This window comes from Helicoverpa zea, chromosome 8 (genome assembly GCF_022581195.2).
Source record: "Helicoverpa zea isolate HzStark_Cry1AcR chromosome 8, ilHelZeax1.1, whole genome shotgun sequence".
In the NCBI taxonomy this organism is placed as follows: domain Eukaryota; kingdom Metazoa; phylum Arthropoda; class Insecta; order Lepidoptera; family Noctuidae; genus Helicoverpa; species Helicoverpa zea.
Window position 1 is genome coordinate 6,983,109 of NC_061459.1, and position 27,405 is coordinate 7,010,513.

Sequence of the window (27,405 nt, forward strand, 5' to 3'; positions counted from 1 at the left end):
TCATTGAGATCCACGTGGAATTCGTAATTATCTGCTAATACGTTAACGCTCTTAATTAGTTACTTTACCGTCAACAGAATCATACAATATAATTACATGAATTGTAAGCTTTTCAGAGTGAGTATAGAACGTAATGAGTCTCTTGTGTAAGTTTATAATATAGAGGTAGTCGTTATGGCTAAGTAGAGTTGAGTGATTTGAGCTGATTTTCAGCGACTTCAAAGTTTAGTCGACTAAAGTGACATCACAAGCCGACATAAACTTGGTACTTGCTAATTGGTTTATTATGATGAACACAAACAAATATTAATTATTACTCGCCGCCTACATATTTCTACGTAAATTCTCCTTGGCAGTGATCATGACAAACGTTAATGACCTGCTTGTGTTCTAGAACATGTCGAATGCTTTATTACTATTCCACATGAACAGTTGTCGGAAGATTCCCAAAGCTGGTCTGATGATCTATAAATATTTAGGTGTATAATGTGACAGTTTTCGTATGAGTATGGAATTATGTGAAGATGCACATGTGGTGTGACTAAACGCTAAACGTGTAGATGACATTGAAACATAAAATATATTGATGCTAGTTTAGTCGTGTGTAGGCAGTTAGTCGTATGTCAATGCGTGCACAGGTGCTGGCTGGAGCTGCATCCGCATACGTGTCATCGCGCCTAACGGCCGCGTCACGTCAGATATGACATATTGATGGCCCTTGATCTCGTTATAGCACGCTAATGCAGTGATGCGGCCCACTCGACGAACGTGACTTACTTCCATACACATCACCGTGATTTACAAGATGTTCGCGCCAACACTACGCTCGAGAAGGTTCACCGCGTTCCCTAAAGTTAACAACTAATGATAATCCACTGACAAATGTGGGTATTAATGGTTAATTATTTTCATAACACTGTTCCAAATATAATTTGTTGCATTGCACCTACTTCTGTTACAAATCGTTTCGAATTCAGGTCATTGTTAGACTTCGCGGTATTGTCGATTACTCATACTAAAGACCTCGACGCTCGCCGTCGATGCAGAAACTCTATAGTTTTAAACACGTTTGAAATGCAGTGTACCAAAGAATTAATTTTGTAATTTACTACTTGTAAATATCTTACCCTGGAATTACTGAAAACATGCTGCGGCAAAAAATGCAAGGAGTATTTCTTGTGTGGGAAGAAACCCTGACCTGTTATAACTACGTACACGTAGTTTTGGTTACAATTCGAAACGCAATGTACCTATGAGCATGTTTTATACTACCATTCCTTGTGCACCTAAATATTCTCAAATCGTTAATATTCATTTATTCACATCAATTTTATGTAAAGTAAAACATACGATTTTTAAATAGCAACTTATTTCAAATACAAAAATTGAGAAGACAAATATTGAAGCTACGATGACGAAACTAAAATCAAAAGTGTATATAGTATTTCGCGGTAGATTTGTTGAACAAATGAAGTCGAAGATTGCTGAAGTTCATCATTTCGTTGGATCTAAGAGAAAATCAGTGCTGCCGAGTGGAAAGGTCCTACGTAGGTACGTGCCCGGCTTAGCCAAGCGGCAAGCTCGCCGGCGCCGGCGACTAACGAACACACGCGCTCGCCTGATTGGAGCCGGAGTCACGGCGAGCCTGATCGCCCCCAGGACCACGCCTTCCGCATTATTTCCGAATTGGAAAAAATCAAAGCTCCCACAACGTATGCGGCATCCGCAAACAAACAAATAATACAAAAGCCACCGCCAATACAAATGAGTACCGATACGACGGCGAGCGGAATGCGAAGTCGAAGTGAAGCCGAGCGTATGCCCGAGGCAAATAAACGTCCGCCGATGTGTTTGTAGGAATTCGTTGCGATGTTTATCGAATGTGATGCGTGCCCCTAATGTAAATACTTTGCTGAATTTTCCTACCGATATGGGCCATAAAATCATTTTGTGAAGGTGATCCCTCGAAGCGAATTAACGAGTGGAAGTTTGTAGTCGTAAATCGAATGGCTTTCGATCTATAGTGGCACATAAATGTACAAACAAACGGCAATAATAAATATCGGATGGGCAATTAAGAGCAGGGTTGTTGGGACAATCGAGCGCAGCATCGAAATGCACTTTGCAAATGAACCGAATTGGGCGGCGAGGGCGGCGCGAGGTGAGGACCCGGCAAATGTAATTAAACACAAGTGCTCACGCGCTGCAGATGCTCGACCCATAAGATACGTACAATTCAATTGTAATTATCGTGAAATCAATACAATGACTGTTCGATTTGGTTGAGTATTCGTAGCATAGTGAATATGGAAATGAAAAGAAACAATGGTGTTGTCAAGCCTAATCTGTATTATGTGTTGTGTAAACTTTGTAGTTTTCTGATTAAAGCATAACTGTTTTGAATTAGAGGTATAAAACATAGTCTGAGGATATGACTGAAGCTAAATAGGAAATGCACGTATAAAATTATGAATCCAGGGTGAATACGTCGCCGAATGTCCAGGGACCTGTCACATGCCATTAGTTCGTCTCCGAGTGCGATTGATAAACTAGACACTACAGTCTTGAGTGATGCCAAAGCAATTAGCTTTATAGCCCTTTTATTTTACGCATCCATAATTTTCTAGCGAACATCAATATAAATCAACAATCACTACATCCTAGTAACCTTGAGACATTGCACAAGTCTGAAGTTTACTTCTTCTTGGCAATAAGTCAGTCTTTTAACACATCGTTAATTTAATTACTCTTTAACGTCAGCAGAACAGATAAAATGATGAAAACAAACAGAGTAAAGTAAATGAAATATATTATACCTATGTCTTAAAGCGCTGCAGAACAATTACTAAAAACTAATAAGTATGAACTAAATTCCCCTTTCTCTTATCCATTAAAAATTAATAAGTTTTCTTAAGAAATCGAGAAAGCTACGAAGATAAAAAAAAATCTTGGTAAGATTTAAGTAAATTCTCGCATATAGCAGCTCGCCTCATTCAAATCCGTAAGGGGTAGTTTAATACAGTTCCCTCAGCAAACAGTGGCAAGCAACAATGGTTGAGTATTAAAATAAACAGAGCGGCGCGTCGCCATGTGGCTCGGTCGTGGCGAGCAAACACAACACAGACTAATGTATTCACAGGCTGCACATACAACGCGCGCGCCCGGCGCCGCCTCCTCGCCTACAACTTCACTTTGATTTACTAATTAACCTATGACTTGCATAACTCCACTTGCAACAACATCACAATCAAATGCTTGCGCTTATAACATGTAGATGGTACATCATTTTTCATCAAATTAGCTAGGGGGAGCCCGGAGTCATCTGTTCAGCCCATTATTTGGCGCTTCAATGTAAAAAATATGAGCGCGCTAAACGTAGTGGAAACTAAAACGATTAAGTGCTACTTCATGGATCCTGCTTATAAACATATGCATTGATCAAAATGTGAATAAAACTTACTTGTCAAGTGCATAGATCACTATTTTTACTGAACATAAAAGCTTTCCTAGAGCAAATAGTTCTGCAAACAACCTTTCCAAATTACTTTGACCGTGTATATAGGTAGGTAACGGATCGAAACCCTTAATAAATAAATAACACATCTAGACACACGGCAGTGTGTCCGCCAAGTTCGAGCAAAAAAGGCGACACACCGGCCGTGGGTTATATTACACGAACCATTTCGGGCCAAATTCGACCCCCCTGTAACTCAAAATCTATTTTATTTACGCATATCAAATTTCTAGTATCTGTTGAGACCCCCTCACTTATCTAAAATACAAAATTTCATTAATATACCTATTGTAGGTCTTGAGATATTGACGTCAGAAAATCGCTATTTTTACTATACACTGATTCACTTATTCACTGACTCACTCATCAAAAACCTAGACCACTTCCAATGGTCGTATTGACTTGAAATTTGGCATGGAGGTAGGTCTTTATGTCAAGGTAAAGGGAAAAATCTGAAAATGGCCAAGTGTGAGTCGGTTTCAAAATAATGAAGGTGTTTTATACCCGGTGTAAATTTATACCCCTAAGGAACTAAAACGAACTAAATTTATCTATATTTATATAATATATCTTCGAATGGTACAAAGGTTTGTATTTAGTCAAAGTAACGTAAAAATCTGAAAACGGCCAAGTGTGAATCACTTTCGAAAATAACAAATGTGTAAATTTGATCCACGAACATAATATATGATAACATGTCATGTCAGTCAGTTGGTAAATCTAGTCATAGTTAATCTAGTTCATTTCTTTGTAAGAAACATAGTGCATATTAAAAAATCTAAAAAATAGTATAAATGAGACATTTCTTTATCTAACTTCATCATAAGAAAAAAATAAAATAAACAACCTTACAAAAATAAATGAAATCCCACCCAAAACAAAAATGTGAAAGACTGCCAAGTTCGATAATATGGGAATGCTTCGCCTATAAAAGAAGTGAGATCTGAATAAGTACCAAGTTCCATACACATACCTCAGTTAAAAATAGTTACTTTTTAATGATGATTACTTGGCAAGTTTTAATAGAAAATTAAATACTTGATTCATTGCGTTTAGTAGGTTTATAACAAGGTGTATGAAAACTTGCCAAGTAACATCATTAAAAAGTAACTATTTTTAACTGAGGTATGTGTATGGAACTTGGTACTTATTCAGATCTCACTTCTTTTATAGGCGAAGCATTCCCATATTATCGAACTTGGCAGTCTTTCACATTTTTGTTTTGGGTGGGATATTTATTTACTGAAACTATAAACCTACGAATAGAAATGGCTAGGAGCGTCACTAATTGGCAAGTTAAAGCTATGAGTAATAAATAAAGGCTCGCCATGTGTCGGTGTTTGCGCATTCAACTAGCGTTATGTGCAAAGGTTGGAGTCGACACGGCCGTCTTTATTTGACACGTTGTCAGAGAGGGCACGAGCCCTCTGAACTTGGCAGTCTTTCACATTTTTGTTTTGGGTGGGATATTTATTTACTGAAACTATAAACCTACGAATAGAAATGGCTAGGAGCGTCACTAATTGGCAAGTTAAAGCTATGAGTAATAAATAAAGGCTCGCCATGTGTCGGTGTTTGCGCATTCAACTAGCGTTATGTGCAAAGGTTGGAGTCGACACGGCCGTCTTTATTTGACACGTTGTCAGAGAGGGCACGAGCCCTCGAGGCGTATGAAAAACGTGAGGCCGCGCGGAATGATCTAATTGTATTCATTAGCCGGGCCAGGCCGCGCAAATATTGACACGAGCGGGACGCGGCCTCGGACCGGGGGCTCGGGCCCGGGAGCCCCAGCAACGCTTTGATCATAACCGATAGTCAGGTCGAGAGGTGATATGTAGAGAACTTGTTACATGGATCTCGCAGTTCACATGAAATAAAATGAATTAAAGCGTTAAAGTTAAATTACACCGTTTTGGGATTGAAGCAGGGATAAAAGGTATTTTGTAGTGATGCTCATCACTTATACGAACTACCTAAATAAAAATAAAAATGCTCACTTGGACTTCTTAAATGTGAGCCTAAATCTTACCTACAGGTAAATAAAAGATTTTAATTTTGACACGACTATGAACCCAGTGTATGTATATTCAGCTATACCTAGCCAACATAAAAGAGGTACCTAATTTATTCACAACACAATGTATCCTCAAATAATGGTACTTAATCTAAACATCGTGAGCTAAAAATAATTAGCTACCAATCTCACTGAAAACAAAGTGGGTCTGCGTAAAGTTAATACAAAATAAATCAATCGTCAGGCCGACGCGGTCGAGCGGCCAAACATCGCGAACACACCCCACTGTTTATACTTAGCGGATGAAAAGGCAACACCGAACGCCCCGGAATAATATTAGCTACCCTCAATAAGCCATTGAAATCTATCAACTGAAAGCTCGCACCACGAAAGGCAACTCTATGCTGCGAACATTACAGTTCAATTTTAAATGTAGGGATGATATTCCTACGACGTTTTGGTGAGGCATTATTTTTTTACTAACTGGTAACATGTGTTAACATTTGATGATAATCCAGGATTAACACATCATAATAAAGAGATGAATGCATCGTTTATTCAGGCCGTATGTCGGCGCCATTCGACAGCGTTTAGTGAATGACAGGTGTGCTGACGCAACTCATCTTATTTGATTGGATTGGATTTAACTAGGTCGCTAAAGATTTTGCATTAATTATATTGGTGTGATGCGTGTTTAATAGTTGTTGTTGGGATGACTGCGGATTTGGTTATGTTAAGTAGCTTAACAAACATTAAATAAAAGTGAAAAACAAAACTTATGGAAAAGCTATCATGTTCTAAGTCGATAAGTTCTTAGAGCATAAATATAGTTCAGGGCAAAAAAAGGCTTGTCTATTTGTTATCTTCGATATGATAACAAATAGACAAGCCTTTTTTTGCCCTGAACTATATTTATGCTCTAAGATTATGTCTATTTGTTATCATATAGAAGATAACAAATAGACAAGCCTTTTTGTCTGTAAAAGTAACTGCAAAGCTAGTGCCAACTAGACACCACATATTAGCTTGTAGTTAAAATTATCTCATTACAGGCAAAACCAGGAGATTGTACCTGGTCATACTTTATGAAATGTGTTTTTACTGCCATTGAATAGATAGTTGTTGGTATGTGTGTCCTTTGACATCGTAAGCATTTTTTAAATATTCTAGTGTTTATATAGTATACTTCCACATGATCATAAAATAAGCTAGCAATATAATGGTCATAGTGACGTCACAGTTCGCGACAGATGTGAGCGAAGCGTACGGTCCATTACTTGTCACCCCTATTATCCAGTGCTTAGTAAATAAACATTGGATTAACTATTAACTAGAAATGTATGACGTTTTCATACACTTTTGTGTCCAAAGTTCATAAATAATATTGATAGGAGTAAACTTAACCTGCAGTGGGATTTCTTTTGATGACCAACTGAATAACAGGAGTAGATAATTGCAAAATATTTAGTTCTACTTTTTATGAAAATACTGTGATAATTTTGGAAAAAGAATATAGTAAGCTGAGTAAGTACAAATAAGTTGCAGCCAACAATATCGAAATCACAAGCCGAGATAACAGCAAAACAATTAATCATTCGTAACTAATCGATATCTGACTTCCCTAAACCATTCGATCGCCTCCCTCTGGGTTTTTCAATTAAAAATGTAACAGATTTGAATCGATTTTGACGAATCACCGTGATTGGTCCGAGTTGCTTCCGCGAGACAATGCCTGTAATCAGTTTGATCATGGCACGCGACACGACAAATAGCCGATACTGATCGGCAGATGTTTAGTTAGGACTGTCTCCCGAATTTACTTTGTTGATTGAACTTTGAATTTATCATCTACAACAAAACATACAATTCAATATTGCACAGTCAAATATAAACGAACATAAAGTTAAGGACATTATTGACATATTCCTATATGACTATGAAACCAATACGTTTGATTGACCCCACTGGTGTTTATAATATTTTTCCGTTTAATGCCAGTATTTTGAAGACCCAATAAACATCATACCTTAGCCGTAAACTGATGTCATATTTCGCGAGGTATAAAATGTTATGAATATTTGTAATAGGTAGAAATAAATTTTAGCATTGTGTAATTGAATTTGTGGTCAAGCACTTTTGCTGCAATTGAATGTTTTAATCATTATAAAAAAAAAAATGCCGGAATCCAAGAAGTATGAAAATTACCCAAAAACTAAATAAATATGTAGACGCTAAAAAATGTTGAGTTGCTCTGTTACCATTTAACATTTAAGAAATGAAAAACAAACTGGCCAGTCATTAATTTTTTGGACAAAGAGGCTGCACCAGTTTTCACCTATTTTGAAATACAATGACTCTAATGATTTGTCATTTTTGTGATTTAAATTCCGAACAAATAACAACAGACTTGCAAAGGCTGAAAAAATTAGAACCAACATTTTTTTTAATCAGATACTCCAACCTCGACATACCATGTGCGTTAAAATTACAATGATGTGCAAGATACAAGTAACACTCTATAAAATAAATAGGGTAAATGAGTTGCGATTTTTATAATGATAAATGTTATGAGGAAGGGGCAAGAAAAAATGAATAAACTAGAGTTAATGCACGGACAATAGAGTCACTTGTCCCTCTGTCGTTGTTAAATGGTTCGTGAGCTTAGTAACTTTTGTGATTGCCACCGCCAAATAAATGTGGGGCGGTGAGGACCAAATGTATCATTGAATTCATTGATCCTACTATTCCGTCATTACTTGAAAGTATTGTAGATTGTAGTTTTATAGGCAACATAGATTTAGTAATTTAGCCGAAAATATATAAATTGGTGGTAAATAAATCTTATGTGATGTACAGCTGCAAAATAAATTAAACCAATATTATGTAATTATTTTTATTTTGGAAATTATCTTTCCATATTGGAAAGCTACATATTCGTATTCTTGTGTTCCATAACGTACAATACAAGGTAAAAATATAAAATGCCGCATAATTCAGAGGTCGGCATCATGCCCAATATACCATTTATTAAAACAAACCATTTATTAAAAAAGTCTTCGTCCAAAAGCTATCTACATCCAACCAACATATAAAACACTACACGAGGAGTCCCCCACATTGGTCATATTGGTCATATCCCTCCGTCGCGGAGCATCGGTTATGACGCTCATATATTCCCGACGTACGATACTTTGTGACAGCCGCCTATGTCCCCTGCCGAACTTGCGACACAATCGTAGAACAATGAACTTGCTGTTTAGAATTGCAATGACTTATAACTTTTACGAAGATATGTCATAAATGTGATTCGGAATGTTTCTGATATGGGAAAGAATGAAAAAATGCTAATGGTGTTTTGTGACTTGTAATGGTCTGAAATAGTGAAACATATATTTTAGTGACATCAAAGCTATTGTTTAAAGGTGAAGTTACTGTTTGTCAAAAACGAAACTAGCTGAAGCTTCATTAAACCACATTTCATAACGGCAGCTTCTTTTTCAAACTTACTATATCGTGGGAAATAAAGATACAATAAACCAATAAACACTAAATGGCCTATCACCCCGTATTCCTGTCACCCACACCATGGGAAAAACCAAATTACAATACCCAAGACATTTCCATACATGGGGTTTCACAGAGCAATTTTCTGCTATTCGAATTGTATTACTATCCCATAGAGACGGGATAGTTGCACTTGATCCCACGAATCCCATAGGACATTACAACAAGTCGCTAGCTAAATGAAAAATAATTGCGCGAACCGGCCAAAGGGTGACATAGACAGACAGAGATAGAAAACCCTGCGCCAGACAGGTTAGAAAGGGATGGAAATATGTTCGTAAGCTCCTCGTAAGCTAGTTAGAGTTGTATAATCTGAACTTGGTATAAACGCTTCGGTAATTGTTAGTGGGCAAACTTCGATACCTTTGGGACGTCTGATGTGAGAACCACGGAAAGAATTACTTTCACACGTTTGCGTGTTCGTGGGATGTACTTTAACCCTGATTTTTGGCAATGACATTAATGGGATCATCAATTTTCATATGAGTTATATTTTTACGCGTTCCCATTCGATTGATATCCTTTAATGCTTTCCCATCTAGTTTATAGTTCCCATGTTAAACTTGCCAAAATATATATAGCATACTTGGACTGTAATAAAAAGCTTTCCATGTTCAAAATGATCACGTCCGTTTATGAAAACAAATCATTATTATAGCTTATGACGTATTTCGTAGCATTTTCCGTAGCCCGTAGCGCGTAGCACACCCTCCGTAGCTCCTCTACATACCTACGACCTCGAGGCACTTTTTAATCGCTTTAAGTGCTTGCAAGGATTTCCAACACTTATTTATCGTGAATAGCTAAAGAAGAAGAATGGTGTTTTATGTGGGAATAATACTATTGTTCGCTCGGAGGTAGAAAGCCAATTTAATCTGGAGTCATATTTTAGATAGTCGTAAAACATTGCCTGTCCCTCAAAAATAATCTCCTATAAACAGTATTGTTTTAAAGATTTATGAGAATGATACCGTCATTCAGTTTTAGATGGACGAAGAAATAGTATTCATTGTAACAGTTTCATATATTTGTCCATATTCCGAAAATAATAAACATATCCTATTTTGCAAATCGTGTGAAAATACGAGAGATGTTAATCAATTAAGCAAGGCAGATTATCGTCACATCAGAGCCATGGGAGTGACTGGACACGGTGCGCTGGAGCAATCGGCCGAACATCTCCGATCTTCCCACGGAAAGTGCCGAGCTTCTCTCATCGGCCCTCGTTGGTACCGTGTCAAACAAATGTCACGGATTGTATGCAGTTTAATGGAGACAATACCTCTGATGATCGTTATCTGGTACGCTTGTTCAGCGCTTTATAAAGTTGTTGTGTTATAATCGCTTAATTTGACTGTTCATTTTATAGGTTCATTTTATTGGTTCTTCAGAACTGACAAACTAAAATATTTAAACTTTTTCGTTATTTCCAAAAACTACTAGACCATTAATTGATATTATTAATATCGTCAAAAAAGGTGGTAGTTTCACAAATTATTTGTAGTAAAATGGTCAGTATCTCTTATGAAACAAATAAAATTTACAAAACTTGTTCACAAGATAATACAATAGTGATATGGGATCAAGCCCCATAAGTTTATGCGCTACCCTACTGACAAAAGCAGGAATCACTAGACAACAGCGTCCCGCCACTAAGTGATTACTTAATCCGCTTTTATCGTTAGCCGAACCGACGGCAATCAACGCGATTAACTAAGGGTTAACACTAAACCGTACCATTACTTAACGCTGTTGTTTCATTTAGATTCTAACCACTTAATATATGATATTGTAAACTCAGATTTGGGATGAAAACTATTGTAAACATGTAACAGGTAAAGTAAGGTAAGGTATTTCTGAAAAAGATTTTTTCTGTAATTACACAATGAATGTACCTAACTATCCAAAGAAAATGGTACACGGAGAAAAATGTGTTTCAATCAGGTAATTAATTTTGATTATACAGCTATAAACAACGTGCAACCTAACGCGTACTTTCAACACTAGATAATAATTTTCCTTCCGTACCCGATAATAATATTATTATGGTTCTGTCGGCCCATAAAACTCAATTGGAGTAGACAATGGCAGTTTTATTCCCCATTTGAAGTGCAGCGAGCGACAAACATTTGTGGCAAGTGTATCTAATCAGGCGAGCGGCGGCCGAGAGGCGGCGCGTGCGGGCCACGTGACGCGCGCGTGTCGCACCTGCGCGCACGCAGGGTCACAATCTGCCCGAAACCGATCCCGATGCGAATCTGTGTTGAAATAACAACTACTGATTTTAGACGCCCTTGGACGAACTCAAAGTCTTTGAGGACAGTATCGGATGATTTAAAACAATATTCTGAGAAGGTCTTTTTTTACTACACATAAATAATGACCGCAATAAATATAATGCAATGCCAAGATTTAGAGAAAGTCAAAATATAATTATGCGGGGGACATTAGAACGTTCTAACATTAAAATGATCAAAACAAAGTTTGCATCACTGTTTAACTTTCATTCTTAAATTGAAAGTCTCTCTGCGAGTTTCCACAAGGGCGTAAAACCAATTACGAGAAAGCTATGGCAGACGGTGCATCAGCCCCGCCGGTCCCGGTGGACTGCAGGCGCAAGATCTTAGATCGAGAGCTGGATTGACATTTTGTTGGCGGATCCCGGCGGGTTGCATGTCAATCTTTATTGCTGCCTCACGGGCCAGGGAGAGCCCCTGTCACGTGCCAGGTGACCACGGCCACCAGACTTGTAATAACAATGATGCTTGCATCCTCACTGAAGATGAATAAAATAAACGGTATCTTGTTGTTCATTATAGTTCGGCCATTCAGAGAATGCGTTCCTGACACGTCGCGATTGAACTGACGACGTAATAACATTCATTGATTATTGATATAATAATGTTGTTTTAATGCTCCTCAATTGTTAAAACGGTAAACAACCAGCAAAAATATTTTTATCGTAACTGCAACGCCATTGCAAAGTTACGTCGTCAGTTCAATCGCGACGTGTCAGGAACGCATTCTCTGAATGGCCGAACTATAGTGGCTGGTATTTCTATTATTCATGGGCATTTATATCATGATGATATAATTTCATAAGTTTAATTATCAGAAAGTATAGTAAAGATTTGGAAACTATTGAAAAATAATAACTTTACGAGGTTTTGCACTTTTATATGTGATATTTTTTGTTATAGGTAATCGAAACGTATCGGGCGTAGGATAAAAACAGAGCATGATAGCCAATGTGTTCATTAATGAAACATGAACAGTAAACACAATCCCTTGTCTCAACTCGAACTAATCTCTCGCACCGCACGGGGATAACAATAAAACCAAAATCGTCTGTGATAATATAGAATTTATTGACTCGGACACCACCGTGCAACACCGCTTGATGGATTAAATTGCCCTATCCCTATGACAACGTTGGCACAGAAAAAATACGCTGTGTATTAAAAAGCAGCTGGTCATTTTTCAAGTGATTCCTTTTGCTCTAACAGAACAGTTGGCCGACTTTTTGTTTCCACCGGACGGGGGCTTATGGCAAATTGTGCGTTTGCTTAACGCTTTCGCCCACGAGCACTGTTTGCCAACAGCCTCTGATGAATTTGGGTAGGAACCGCGTGTTGAATTAGGACACGCCGCTCTTGACGTGCATATTTTTTTTATGTAAATTCATTGCTGACCACGGTTTCCGTGATTGTTTGGACACCTAATTACATTAAGCCAGCATAATTCAAATCTTTTGTTTCAAATTAAACTTCAAACAAAACTATAAATACCGTTAATACTGTTACCAAACAAAATTAATTAATATTCATAATTTAAAACACGCCGCTGCTTAATTATAGATATAAAATACGATGCAGCATTAAATTGATATTTGTTTATTTACCGAAAAACAACCCGCTCGTTGCAGTTATCCGGTTTTAATTGTAATATGTGAATTCGTATTTTCCAGGCGAGTTTTAATTATCAGGAGTCGCGCGCGCTTGAGTTACGCGACCGCCCGCAATATTTATGGCGGCACCCCACCATTCCAATACACTTTTTAACGTAATGAGCGCTCGTTGCCGCGGGAGGGTGCCACCCGCTTATGTATACAACAACGCGATTGTTTATCCATTACACAGAGCCTATATACTGAAATATACCTACTGTGTTATGTCGTTAGTACAGTGGTAACCGAATCGAAAATACAAAAACAAGTTTCATGAAAATAAATGAAACAAAATGTAGGTTTGTGTCGTTGGGCACAATAAGAGTGTCGGTTGCGCCGAGGGCGTCATATCCCGGAATACGTGATCAGGTCGCGAGTCACCGCGCGTTATACGTGATCAGATAACTATAAGACGGCGCAGCACTCTCCCGATTCTGAATTGCATTAAACATTCAGGAGCAGCACACGTCGCATATCTGACTCACATAAAAATGAGCGCTTATTATGAAATTAACTAGAGCAACCGCACGATGTCTGCTCGCTTTTTTTCGTAGGCACCGCCCGTCAGCCGCACTCGAATTACTGGACGCTAATTGGACTGTGGAAATGTGACGGACGGCGCGGGAAACCATATATTTTTTTCAAGCCTACCGCGCCTTTAGCAATAATCTCCCTAAATCCCTATTTTTTGTATTATCTTCATTTTGGTTTCACCGCATGAGGAATCAAAGAATAATTTGTTCAAAATATGAAATACGTCGACGAATACAAATTATAATTCCAGTTCAATAAATGGTTAAAAATTGGTTTGAAATTAAATAGTGCTCAATACATAAAACATGTTCCATTTTTATCGAATTCCTTGATAATTTTAACTCACATCTTTATAATATCGGACAAAAACACTGATTCGATTCGAAATACTGATTTTCAGAGGTTCAATTAGTATGTAACTCTGAATTTAAGAGTAATTGCAATAACTAACTAAACAAACATCATTTTTAATGTAACCTCAACAGCTACTAGAGACATACCTAAAATTCTTTCACCCAGGAAGCTCCCAACCGTAATACAAGCCAGTTGAATCAAAAGTACAAGGAAGTTACATATGACATGAGTTCACGAACCTGCACCCTAGCTTCGGTAAGGTCTATCTTCATGGCGATCTCTTCTCGCGTGTAGATGTCAGGGTAGTGCGTCTCCTGGAAGGCTCGCTCCAGCTCCTTGAGCTGAGCTGACGTGAATGTGGTCCTTATTCTTCTCTGCTTGCGCTTCTCCGTCAGCGAACCCTCGTGACCGCCGTACACTTTGTACGGGAGGCCGGCTGTGGAAGATAATGTACATTGTAATATATTGGAAAATCATTGCTCTGAAAAATACATATTAAAAAAAAGATGTGGTATTGAATACATGTTATAGACATAATTACGGTTAATACGGTTGTAAATTATTATTTTGTACCTAGATTTGTGATTTGATAAGTGATTTAAAAATATAATGTGGCAAGTAGCTAGATACAGAGATACAACAAATAAAATGGTCAAAGCTTTTAGTAAATATTTTGTTAAGTTTGACTTTAAAAATTTACTTGTATAGAAGCTGTTAAGAAAAATATCTTAAAGCATTTACTACTTTATACATCTAAACTGTAGGTATAATTTGCTTTAGTTGCCTAACTCAATCAAAAAAATGCGACTTATTTTAGGTCCTATTAATTACACATTATTTACATTAAACAAATTCGCCACAAATTAAAATCTTCTTGAACTGCAATGAGGCTCAGTATATAGCATGTAATTTAATGAGTGTTACAAGTAGGTAAGAGCAAGGTGCACGGCTGGCGGCCATTTTTGTGTCCCCCTCGGAGACGCTCCCTCTCCTCTCAATACCTACGAATACAGTTATAGCTAGTACTGTTCCCGGGACTTTGTTCGCCACATTATTGTTGTTTTTACCTATTAGGAGAGATAGACAAAAGTAAAATGATCAAAATTATTTCTCATAAAAGGATTTTTTACGTCAGATTTTTTACAGACAAATTATTCCTAAAGTAGAATAATGCATAAACATATTGGGTTAAAAGTGTATTCTGTCTGAACATACAATAAAGATATCTTATTGGACAGCTTTCATGCATTTTCTTTCCACCTTTTTTGTCTTCTTCATTTAATTTTACGGATTTTTTTCTTAAATAAGGGTATTTATATTGCAATGAATTTGATGAAAATTTAAATCAAATATACATACTTGAATGTACTAATACTGCAAATAATATAATTTATTATCTTTTAAAAAACGCTTGCTCCAAATTTTCAACCACAGTAAATGCTACGAAAACGTAGAAAAACTCGTAGCGTTAGGTTGTCGCGTGGCATAAGTATCGATCGTTGTAGCGCTACGCCGTAGCCCGGTGCTACGTGAGGCAATGGACTCCTTTTTATTTAGCGTCGCGTGCAACTTTGTGCAACTTAAATTAAAGTAAATTCATGGAATTCAATGTTAATATTTGCGCAACTACGTTTGTATTATTTACCTACTTATCGAAAGTTACGTCTATAGTCTGATTATAATAAAATTTGACGTAAACGACTTCATTCCGTGAAATGTAGGTACAAATCTTATCATTTTTTTCTTCATAGCCTACACGCAGATATCCTATATAGACGTAGATTAACTATGCTGTAACTAATCTATATTAAGCATCTCTTAAGGGACCATTTCGCAATAGTCAGAAAATCATCCTCCTCCGTTTTATTTACCAAACAATGGAATAGGCTGTAACCATAAAATATGATCCTATGAAAGCATAACCCTAACCGGCTTAGACATTAGCTGCGGCAGGCTCAGCAGACCACAGACCGCACGCGCGCAGCGACAATTACCTCAAATGAACCGGAATTAATCGAGACTCGCTTCTTGGCCGAGCTGCGGTCTCATTTGCATTATTAATAGAGGCTGCGGGGTGGAGCACGGGCGGGGGGGGGACCTCGTGTCACTGCCCCCGCAACCCGCACCCCCCGCGCAATTTGCGGGATCTAATGAAGAGGATCTTTGCAAGATGTTTCTGTTCATAAGATGTTTAATTTGAGTTTGCAGTTCGTGGGTCAGGCAGGGCCGCTCATTGTTATTGCGAACGTTATGTTTTACTGGAGCCTGAAGAGCGAGCTTTTACTGCTCCAGTTTTTGTACCTTTTCACTCTTTAATATTCATGGTTGGAACGTGGACGTTACATCCTTTCGAAGTTAAAAAATGTTCACTGACTTATAATCCTCGTAACACTAGCCTAAAATATTAAGGCTTTCATTAGACAATATCCATAAATTATTGAACGTTAATGTGGGCAATTAGCAGGCGAGTCACGTGGTGTGACGAGGCTTAGGTGCGTGCGAGCACGTGGCGCTAATGAATCGTCACGCGGCGATTAATTCACAGGTGATATGATCCGTGGCCCCACTCCCCCCCCCCCCCCTCTCCCCGACACTCCGCCAGTTAATTACAAGACGGCGAGACTGCTTGAAGGGCGCTAAGGACTTTATCAGAACCATATTTGCACTTGGGAATCTTACGTTTTGGAATATTCTTGCAAGTTCCTGAATATATGAAGTTTGGATCGCAACCAGTTTGATTGCTTCCTTTCAGACTTCATATTAACCGATGATATGGTCAAGTTTGCGCTAATCTATTTGAATTGATAAAATGGATATGGCTATTTCTATGTCCCATGAGCAACAAGCCATAGTAACTAACACAATTAATGTGGAAATACGTTTGAATACTCTTCTATGAAGGCTATAATCCCTCGAGTTGGGATTTACCGAGTGAATTATATCGCGATCCATCTCTATGTGAGCCGTGGTTCATTTTTCTCGCGTCACGCGAAAAGTTCGCCAACATCCATAATGCAGGCGATGTCGGCGCGTCATCGCGGCATATTGCGCCACCGCCCCCGCGCGCCGCGCACCCCCGCGCACCCCGCTCGGCAAGGGTTACAGCTTAGATTAATGAATACTGCCCCGCGACCGTGTTACACGGCTTCCTGACGCCTTCACGCCTCCATATATCACCCACTGGAGACTTAAACTTTCATTCTGTTACATAAGTCAAAAAATCTTCAAACCTGTTTCGAGACTATAATAAAATGGAATAAGAGTAATGTGTACTGTGTAATATGTAAAGCAATATATTTTATATTACAAATAAACATGTGGGTAAATTTGCGTAATGGCAGCAGTAAAACGGAACACTTTTCGTGGAGCTAAATAAAATTGCGCGGGGTGGGAGACGCGCCGCCTATCGTTACCATTTACATAGAATTATAATAGATTTCTACATGTGTGTACATATTTTTATGTTAAAATTTTTTTTGTTTCGCAGTGTTGATGAAAGGCACAGAATATATATTAAAAGAAAACGAAAATGGATCCTGTACTTTCAGTCCCATGCGCCTTAAGTAACTTAAAAAAACTCTCTCATGTGCGAAACGAAAAACAACTCCCAAGGCAGTTCAACGACTTGGCAATATTCAACCAAGACCGAGTGATAAGCTGACAAAAGTTTGTAGGTATGGGTTTAACATATTCACATTTGCAAGAAAACAATAATTTCTTTTCTAAAAATAAAAGTCAACGTCCCTCGTCGAGTGCGGCGCAGTAACATTGTAGAAGTTACGATCGCGGCTCCGGCTCAGCTCAACTGTGAGATATTGCCTTTTTTATGACCCACTCTACTATACTATACTATACTGGGACAGAATAGATCACATGATACGATAAAATATTGCCCTCGGTCCTCGCACCAAATCGAATTAACCCGTCCACTTGCATACAAAGGCGACATGAGAATAGAAATGGCGATATCGAGTTAGGATAGCGACCTGTTTTCCCTCCGCAATGCTCAGTTTTGTGGACGTGGGACGAACACATAAAATGTTTGCTTTACGCGAAAATATTCTGAATCAAGATTTTTAAAAGACATCGCTTAGTTCCTTTACTTACTGCCGGGAATCGTCGTCATGTAGGTATGTTAGCTTTGATAATAATTTAATATTTGATGTTTAATGTCTTATTCTTTTAGCTTTCTCAGCAAATTAAATGGAAAATAAAACTTATTAAAACTACTCCAGTTAGAAACAGAATTCAACTGTATAAAAGTTTCCATTTAAATACCTTTGTTCCTTATCTATGAAACACAAAAATAAAAATATTGGTGTTTTACCTAAAACGCATTGCAATAAAACGTTTCTTTCGCATTCTCGAATCTATGCCCTGATATAAGTTAAATGTTAATACCAAATCTAAAAATGTAAACAAGAACTCCAACTCTAAAGTTTCTGATTAGACTATTCAGAATGTTGTCATATAATAAGTCTACACAGAATGCAAATGGAATCAGCGTAATCTTAACCCCGTAATTCTTGTAATTGTACTACAATTAATACACAAACTTGTAATTAATTTCAGAGTGATTAACGGGCATAATCCGGAGTTACTCGAGATTACGTGAGAGTTGCCGCGCGAGGTAAGTTATTGTGTTGCGTGGGCGTCGCAGGGGCGCGGCGGGGTGGAGAAGGGAGGATAGGTCCACGCAGAGCCTCGAGCCGCAAGATGCAGAGAAGACTCGCTCCAGCTTCGCTGTCCTCCCCTTAAGATTCTCGCGGACGCCGTTGCCAATTAGGGACGCAATCGCTCACGCGGCGAGGAGCCTCCCCGCCCGGGCCCGCCCCACCCTGTGCACTAGTCTTTGTTTCGTGACCGACGTCGGCGTCGTCGCAACCTCCCGTCCCGCCACTTGTTCACCAAATGAAAACGGTTTCACTTTGGTATTACTAAGAGTAAAAGCAATAAAGATAAAGTTTAAGCAAGGTTTTCCACCTTTTTCCGCTTTGGTTTCCAAAGTTTATTTCGCCTTTTACCGTGACATTTTATAAATGATAGTAATAGAAAGTTTCTCTTTGAAACAATACGAGGTTTTCTGGTTGAAGTAGTCACTGATTTTAATATTGACTCATCCAGTATGTAACCAAAATTGTATTTTACACATTTGTGTTTCGATTTATTGTTAAGAAATATCTAATCATCGTATTAAGGAGTGCAAAAGAAGCTGTTGATGAAGCGATATGGAATCCATCTAATTCCTTAGAACGAGCAATTTTTGTTTCGATTTTATGATAATTCGTATGCTCCAGGGATCAGGAGCAAAATCGGTCGTGCTGGATTTTAAGAAAGAATGCCGGTTCATGCTCGGTCATCCACGTATTTTTTAAAATATTTTAAGTCAGACTTTAAAACGAAGTTATTTCAATATCGCATCTTAAAAGAAAATTTCAGTGTCCGAAGGTTTAGGAATACATTTACCATTAAATGTGTAACAACGTATTAATCACATTATATTTTTGCGATGAAAGTGACATAAAAACATATTCTTATTATTTTTAGCAGTTTTCTGAATAGATAAATATTTAATTCAAAAACCACTTCTAAAAAGCCAAAAGATCATGACTCTGTTTTACTGATTGAGAACCATTTTAACAATGGAGTCAATTAAATTATTATTTTGCTGACAGACGCCTAACATCTTGTTCTATTTATTATTCAAAATAATTTATATCGACTAATCGAGTTATAATTATGTTTTATCCGTAAGATACGGGTAAGGAACCGATCGAATCATAAACTTCTCAATTAACTTGAGGAAGTCCCTTGATGATTTGGAAAATAAATCGATGCTCTATAATGCTGTGACGTTTAGCATGTGCGAGCATTAAAATTAACAAAACAAAGACATAATGTATGAGAAATTCTCGAAGAAATATAGATACACCCTTGCTTCCCTCCGGTAGCAGAGAGCTATCAGAAGAAGAAATATCTAAACTCAAACATAACATTCGTTTAATTAACTTAATTATTATGAATTCATACCAGTATATTTAAGTTAAAGCAAGAGTTGCTTAGATTTTGGTCATGATGCTCCATTTAAATAATGTCAACTACAAGTGTACAAAACCAAAGAGAATTGTCTAAAGTAATATGTAAGTCCATACCGCTAATTTTACAAGCGATTTTATAAAACGAATCTATGAAAACACAATAAAGTTTAACCAGCATATTATTGCAGGGCCTAACAAGATTCATAACCGGGTTTCGCATCTCATATTCCACAACATTCTTCAATTAATTATGAATTTAATTGTATTTCGGAAAGCATCCTTATGTATTACGGGATGCAAGTTCTCTCGGTCCGCCTGTCCGTTGTTGCACTTACATCGTGAGAACCACTGATTCCGTTTCCATGCATTTTTCATTTGTAATTCATTTGCTCATAGTCTGGATGTTGGATGCTAGACTTTATTAAACTGTGCCAAGGCTTAATGTCCATTGCAAAAGCTTGAGTTCAGTATCAATTATTCTTGAATGGATTTGCAAGAACAAAGCAAAATAACTTAATTTTTAAATTACTTTATGAATCAACTTATGTTCACTGATAGTCGGCCGACTGTCTACTCTGCAGTTTGCTACAAATGAGCATTTTAAAATTATTATTCAAATCAAAATAGAAGAATGTATTATATCACTTAGACGTTACTCACATTAATATTAGGTACTTTGCATATAATAATAGTCTGGTCAAACCTTTCATATAAAGGTTTGACCGGACTATTTTTACAATTTAGACCATAGGTATCTTTTTTTCGCCTTTTAAAGTTAAACAGTTACTGCATTGCAGTTTTATGTCCCACTTTCATCAGCTAAATATTGATTTATGTACTTCGAAGGATATACCTACCTTCGCTTTCTATGGCGATCAACTTATAATGAACTAAAAAAGTAAATCCGCACAACTCAAGAATAAACGGAAGAGGGAATTTTGAAAAAACATGAATTCTAGATAATATTTCAAAACCGGTAAAATATTGCATTCATGTCGTAGACCCTGAAGACCTGATAATTTTGGTATTATTTGGTCTTTACAAAGGTCTGTTATTACGGTTGCGATAAACACATTTCTAAAGCCAGATATTTTCAGTTGAAGTTCTATCTTAAACGTTTAAGAAGTAAAACTCTAGTTCTAACCTTTTTCTAAGGTTTCCTGAAACCTCAGTAACTTCTGTGTATTGACAACAAAGGAAAAACTTTTAAAGCCTTTTAATCCGAACAATGATCTTGAGATATTATACTGTTAAGTAAGCGTTTGTGTATCAGGATACAAGTCCATGCAGTTACTTGTCCCGTAAATTAGAATAATGTAGGCATTACTGCAAAAGTGTAATTTTACAATAGGAAGTAATATGCTCCTTGGGTTTATTTATTCTAGAAAAAGAAGTACCTACTTCGCCAAAACTGGTAGCATCATCATAATTGATTTAGTGGCAAGAAATGCTTTTTACTTTTTTCTTGTTCTTTCCGAAAAGACAAATAGCTTATACGAGTAATTTAACAACAGAATACTCCCTTACATGAGTATTTGTGTAGGTACTGAAACGTACGTAATAAATAGTCAACTATTTGATATCTGCTAGGTTGTCATCAAAGCCAAGAGTCCGCTCTGAACTTCTCATCATCATGATCTAAGGCTAATGCGTCAGCTACCAAGTCATAAGCCTAGCCTTTGCCTAATAGGTTGGGATTGGCTTCCAGTCCAACTGGATGCAACTGGGTCCAGTTATCCGGGTTATAAATTCGGTATATATATATGACAAGACAGATTTTCTCGCTTCCTACTACCCCTAAAAACTGCCAGACACATTCAATTTGAAAATCAGGACCTATCATTTAAATTAGCCATCGGAACAAGCTGGAACTAGTTTAATTATAAAGAAAATGACCCATGCTGAACCGGTGTGCCCAGCGCTGCTTAACCTGTGAACAATTGTCCTGTGGGATTGTTACATAGCCTTCGTGGGAAATTAGTGACTATAATAATTCCACAATTTGCGATGGTCAGCGTGGAAATCAATGATGGTTTATTACCTAAGGAAAACAAGACATTACTAAGTTTTCAGTGTGCTTTTATACAAGCTGTTGATTTGCATCCGTGCCATATTCAAGGACGTAATTATGCTAATGATTGTCGCCCCAAATCAACAAAAAAATTGGTACGTAATTTTTTTTTTTAATTATTTTTTTCGGAATTCCGTCAATGTCATCTAGCCGTATTTAAACTTGGCGCGTGTGTTACTGGCCTTAAAACCGTGCTGCGCCCTCACACAAACGCAAACACAAAGCATACGCAACGTTTATTCATAAATTTCATTCATAAAATTGGATTATTTCTGAAATACTTCGACATTACAATGACAAAAAAAGCAGTGCATATTAGTTACTTCCCGTCTACTGTAGTTCCAATCGATTATTTACGTATTGTATGTCCTCCTCCTGAAGTATGGCACAAATGCAAATCAACAACTTGTATATGCCCATATTTGTATTCCTCCGATAGATATTGGTTCTTTGTTGCTCATCGACAGTTTTCTAAGACTTGATCATTATATGCTCATTTAGCCAATTCATTCTCAATACCTTTATTTATTTGTAAGTATAACGTCATCGCATAGAAGATACTATTCTTCAACAGCGTCTATTGCACTTTATTTTTGACATTTCAAACTCGTTCATATTTACCTGATATATTCTAAATGTAAACAACGTAAAACTCTGCTTACGCTCTCTTCATTTATTTTTTACATAAGTAAAAAACAATATCATATTCTTTTTTTTTGTTTTATAAAACTAAACATGTACTACATACACTACAAAATGAGTAATAATCAGTGAATGACTCGAAAATTATCAATTTTAATAATAAATAGTCTTTTTTATTTTCTTCATTTCTTTTATCAGTATTAAATAAGAAAATATTTACAGAACCCATTATTTTGTACAAATCAGTTAAAAAAAAAACATAAAAACAGCTTTAAGCAAATAATTTTAATAATCTTAAGATTGAGAACAACCTCTACATTGAGCGCTACGCCCGCCGCGTCGTAGCCGTAACCGCTACGTAAGTTTTACGGAGTCGTAACCTCGTAGCGCTACGACAATATGCTCGCACAGATTTATTCATGTTTCTTGAACGGTTAAGTATTTAAGTACCGTTTAACACTCAAATGTGGCTTAAATATACAGGATTTTACGATTATAATAGGCATTATATCGAAATGTCAAGTAAACGAAGAAAGAATGATGCCGTCGGTCAAACTTTTTTGAGTACTTACGTTGCAAATTCATGGATGGCGGGAAGATGTGATGGTTTCGCATGGCAGCGTCCTGCGGGCGCGCACACTGTGGTGGCGGAGGCTGGTAGCGCATGCCTTGGTATCGGTAGGCCGCCTGAGACATCTGGCCGCACGAAGCCAGCTCGCCCCAGGACAGCTCGCCGCCGCCCGAGCCCAAACATCCTCCTTCGAAGCCGCCGCCGGCGCCGCTCAGGTATCCGTACTCCATGGCGTTCAGCAACAACACCGGCTATCTACCCAAACACCCTGACATGTGCTCCAACAAGACCCGGAATTAAAATTTTGCGTAAAATAACAATATAGTGGTGCGAAAGCGCCGCGCCGCGCGGGGCGCGTGCGTCTTGTGTCGGAGGGAGCCACGCGAAGGCTCACAGCCGCATAATTGGATGAGCCGCGACTATATCGAATTATGCCGATTACAGATGGTATCGGATCCCAACGATAGTTTTTGCCGGCGCGGAGGACCGCGCGCTCGCCCCACTTGAAATCGAATGATAAGCCTAATTCAATAAGGACGATCCTCGAGGACGGGGCGGGGCGCGCACCCCCGGCGGCCGGCCAATGGTCGGTGCCAGCGGCGCAGAGCAGCCACCTGATTGGTCGGCGCCGTACCCCCTCTCCGCGCCGTGACTCGGGGGTGCGTGTCACGACACTTGTCTACTTTTCTTTTCGCCGACAGTTCCTTTGTCATTGAGGAAAATAAAAAAGTTGTAATTAACGATCCAGGTAGGTACCTACTTAACGAATGACTGTAGGTAGGTATTTAATCTGCAACTTTGTTTCATAGAATAATATTTAGTTAATTAATAAAAAAGTAACGAAGCCAAAGTATCATTCATTAATTAAATATTTATACAAAAAATAACCACATTTAAAAAATATATATTTACCACACTTATATTTTTAGAAAGCCTCGTTTCGCATTTTTTAAGCATGTTTTGTTTTTCGCATTACTTATTAAACTTTTAAGTTGTACGGACATTTTTTATACAGTTATATGAATGTATGATAAGAGAATAATGATCACAGTAATCGGAAATTAAATTAATTAGCAAATATTTTTGTTTATAACACCAACATATTTACCTTAAAAACATTCCAGAAGCCAAACACACCAATTATATAAATCTGGAACCAGCCAGCGTAATAAAACGGAATCATTTCATTTAGTTTCGGTTCCTTTGGGATAACTCGATAACTGATAAAGTTCTTCAAGGGAACTCCCCGCGTGGTAAGACCCGGCCGAGACTACGACTGCGCGCTGAATAAGTAAAGACAAGAAATGCTAATGTGACCTTTCTAGCCTTTACGTTTTTAATTCTAATTTAGTTTTATAGACAAAATATTTGAAAGGGAAAGTTTTGAAACTGGCACATACTTAGGTCTATTAATTACCTCCGTATTTTTAATTGGACTGCTTCTAAAGTACCTAAGTATAGATTGGTGTGTGTGTGTGAAAAAAAAATATAATTGAACACTTATGATCTTAATTTGTAATACATTGAAAAAATCCTGATTTCGGTTCCTGAGGGATAACTCGATAACTGATAAAGTTCTTTAAGGGAACTCCCCGCGTGGTAAGACCCGGCCGAACCGAGACTACGACTGCGCGCTGAATAAGAAAAGACAAGAAATGCTAATGTGACCTTTCTACTTTCTAGGTTTTTAATTTTAATTTAGTTTTATAGACAAAATATTTGAAAGGGAAAGTTTTGAAACTGGCACTAGGTCTATTAATTACCGTCGTTTAATTTTAAATTGGACAGCTCCTAAGGTACCTAAGTATAGATTGGTAAGTGTGTGAAAACATAATATAACTGACCACTGATGATATCATGATTATCTTAATTTGTTTTTAAAACTGCCGATGCCTTGAAATTGGCGATGGCATCCTGTGGTAGGAAGATGATGTAAGTACATACATATATCGATAAATAAGCATTGGCGGAATGCTTGGTGCTACAATGCTATGTTATTATTATCAATGAGACATCGATGCAGTTTTGAATTAAGTGTAATTTCTTGTACTACACTATAATTATACTATTATGTTAACAAAATTAATTATTAAAGTAAATCTCCTGTACTTTATTACTCTAACTTTTTTGCTCATAATAGCACAATTTGCCCATGTCCACATAAAACAATTTTAAGTTTAATCGCTTATTGCAGAAGTAAAATCTTTTAAGTACTATCAATGGTAAAATATACGTAACAAGCAATTGACCCAATTCCTTTTACTTAAAACTACCTTATGACTTTATACAGTTTTTAGAAAAATAAACTGTCCAATATATCCTGCACCTACATGTTCCTACATACATACCAGGAGCAGCGGGTGGGCTTACAAGCAGGGGATCGTGTGAGAAAATGACGCGTATAATATTCACAATATTGAAATTACTGCGAGTCAAGTCCTTAGGGACGGCGCACGCGGCCGCGCTTGCGACACTCAGCCCGCTGCCTTATTTATTATTTATATTAATTACATTGTTGCTGCTGGCTGTTTTTTTTTTTTTTGTTTTGGTGTGGTATGTGGTGATTATTGTTTGCAATGTTACCTATTTATACTAATGATTTGTAGCATAGTTACCGGATTTTATTTTTTATAGCAAAGCAAGGAACACTATTTCATAAATAATTAATAGCTATTTTGTCTTAAATTAGGTACACATAAATATCTTCTATGTATCAATGAAACCTTTCTACATAACCCTTAAGAAAAAATGTTCCCTTAAGAAAGATATTGTTGAAGGGAATTTTAAATAAGGGTTAACTTTTATTTGTGTGTAAGGGATTTGTTTTTGACATTAATGAGAAGTCAGTAAAGTTAACATGGACCTAATTAATCCATTCATAATTACTGAACCTAACTAATATAATTTGACTTAAATACTGTTGAGACATACCCGTACTTACTCTATAAGCGACATATCCCAACAATAGGACCACGACCTCTATGAACAGCACAATCGCATGCAATTTTCCAGGCCATAAATGAACCAGCTATCACCAAGACTTTTTGTTTGTTCAATTCCCACGTTAAAGAAAGCCACACTCCAGGAACACTTTATCATTACGGCAAGCAAAGTGCGTAGACAGGGGTAACGCAAATGGCGGGCATTCTGCGCTTGTCGCGTCTCGCGGGATGAAAAACAACAAGGCTCCGCGGTAATATATGTGATCACTTAGCGACCTGCAATCAAACAACGACTGCCGCTTAGTTTTTCTCCTTTGCTGTCGACGAATGCCTTTTTCGTTTGTTTGTGTCTTTTTGCTAGTAGATTCTCTCAAAAATGTGCTTAGCGTAGTTTCTCAGAACTTGTAAGAGAAGCATAAAGTACCTACATAGGTACTTACGTCCATTGAATTTACGTTTCATTACATGACTTTTCTAAAACAACTTTGGAACCAACAAAACACGTTATAAATAAGCTTCGCCTATATCTTCTATATCGATCAAATCTCGTTGGAACAGAAGATGTTCCAAACAAAAACTTTAACCCAGCTGCGAAACAGTTGACACCTAAGTAGTGAAAAATAGCATCATCTAAACAGCGTCAATATTTCAACATAACCCAATTAAATCCAAAATCATAATCCCAAAACCAAAACTAAACAATGTAAATACAATTTCGACCTTGACACACCAAATCAGTTGAAGACAAACAGCCTTAGCTAAACATTGCATGTATTTGTGGACTTGTCGTGGCTCGCAGTCTGAGGCCGCGGCATCTAATCTGATAATGCGTCGGCTATGGGCGGTGTGCGTGCGTCACTCTCCACTTACCCTCGGCTAATTCGATTTGCGCCCTCCCGGCCACATGCCGAGCTGCATCGCGACTGTCCCCGTACACACGCGTACATATTTTTAATTAACATTTTCGTTGCTGAAATATGGATGGTTTATGGGCAAGCTACAGGTAAACCGAAAGCATACGCTTTTTGAAACAGATTTTATTCATCTTACGGCTCATCTGAACTCAGAGATTCTGAAGCGAGAGGATGACATACTCAGGAATCCCTATGTAGTGGTGAATTGTAACCAAAAAAACATTCAGTAGTTTTCAAACTTAACATAAACAGAAAGACAGTCGGAGAATTTGGTTTATAATGAGTAGTGATGTAGATAGAC

General features: G+C 37.6%; 1 protein-coding gene across 1 annotated transcript in view; it reads right to left on the reverse strand.

Annotated features, from left to right (window-relative positions):
- The window catches only part of LOC124632446 (paired mesoderm homeobox protein 2A-like), a 30,386-nt gene extending 6,902 nt beyond the window's left edge, over positions 1 to 23,484 (reverse strand). Inside the window, exons 1-2 of the mRNA XM_047167295.1 lie at positions 23,250 to 23,484; positions 14,166 to 14,362 (exon numbers count right to left, since the gene is read on the reverse strand). Of these exons, the coding sequence (XP_047023251.1) occupies positions 14,166 to 14,362; positions 23,250 to 23,478 (426 nt within the window). The 5' untranslated portion in view covers positions 23,479 to 23,484. The remainder of the gene's footprint in view (positions 1 to 14,165; positions 14,363 to 23,249) is intronic.
- Positions 23,485 to 27,405: the final 3,921 nt, after the last annotated feature.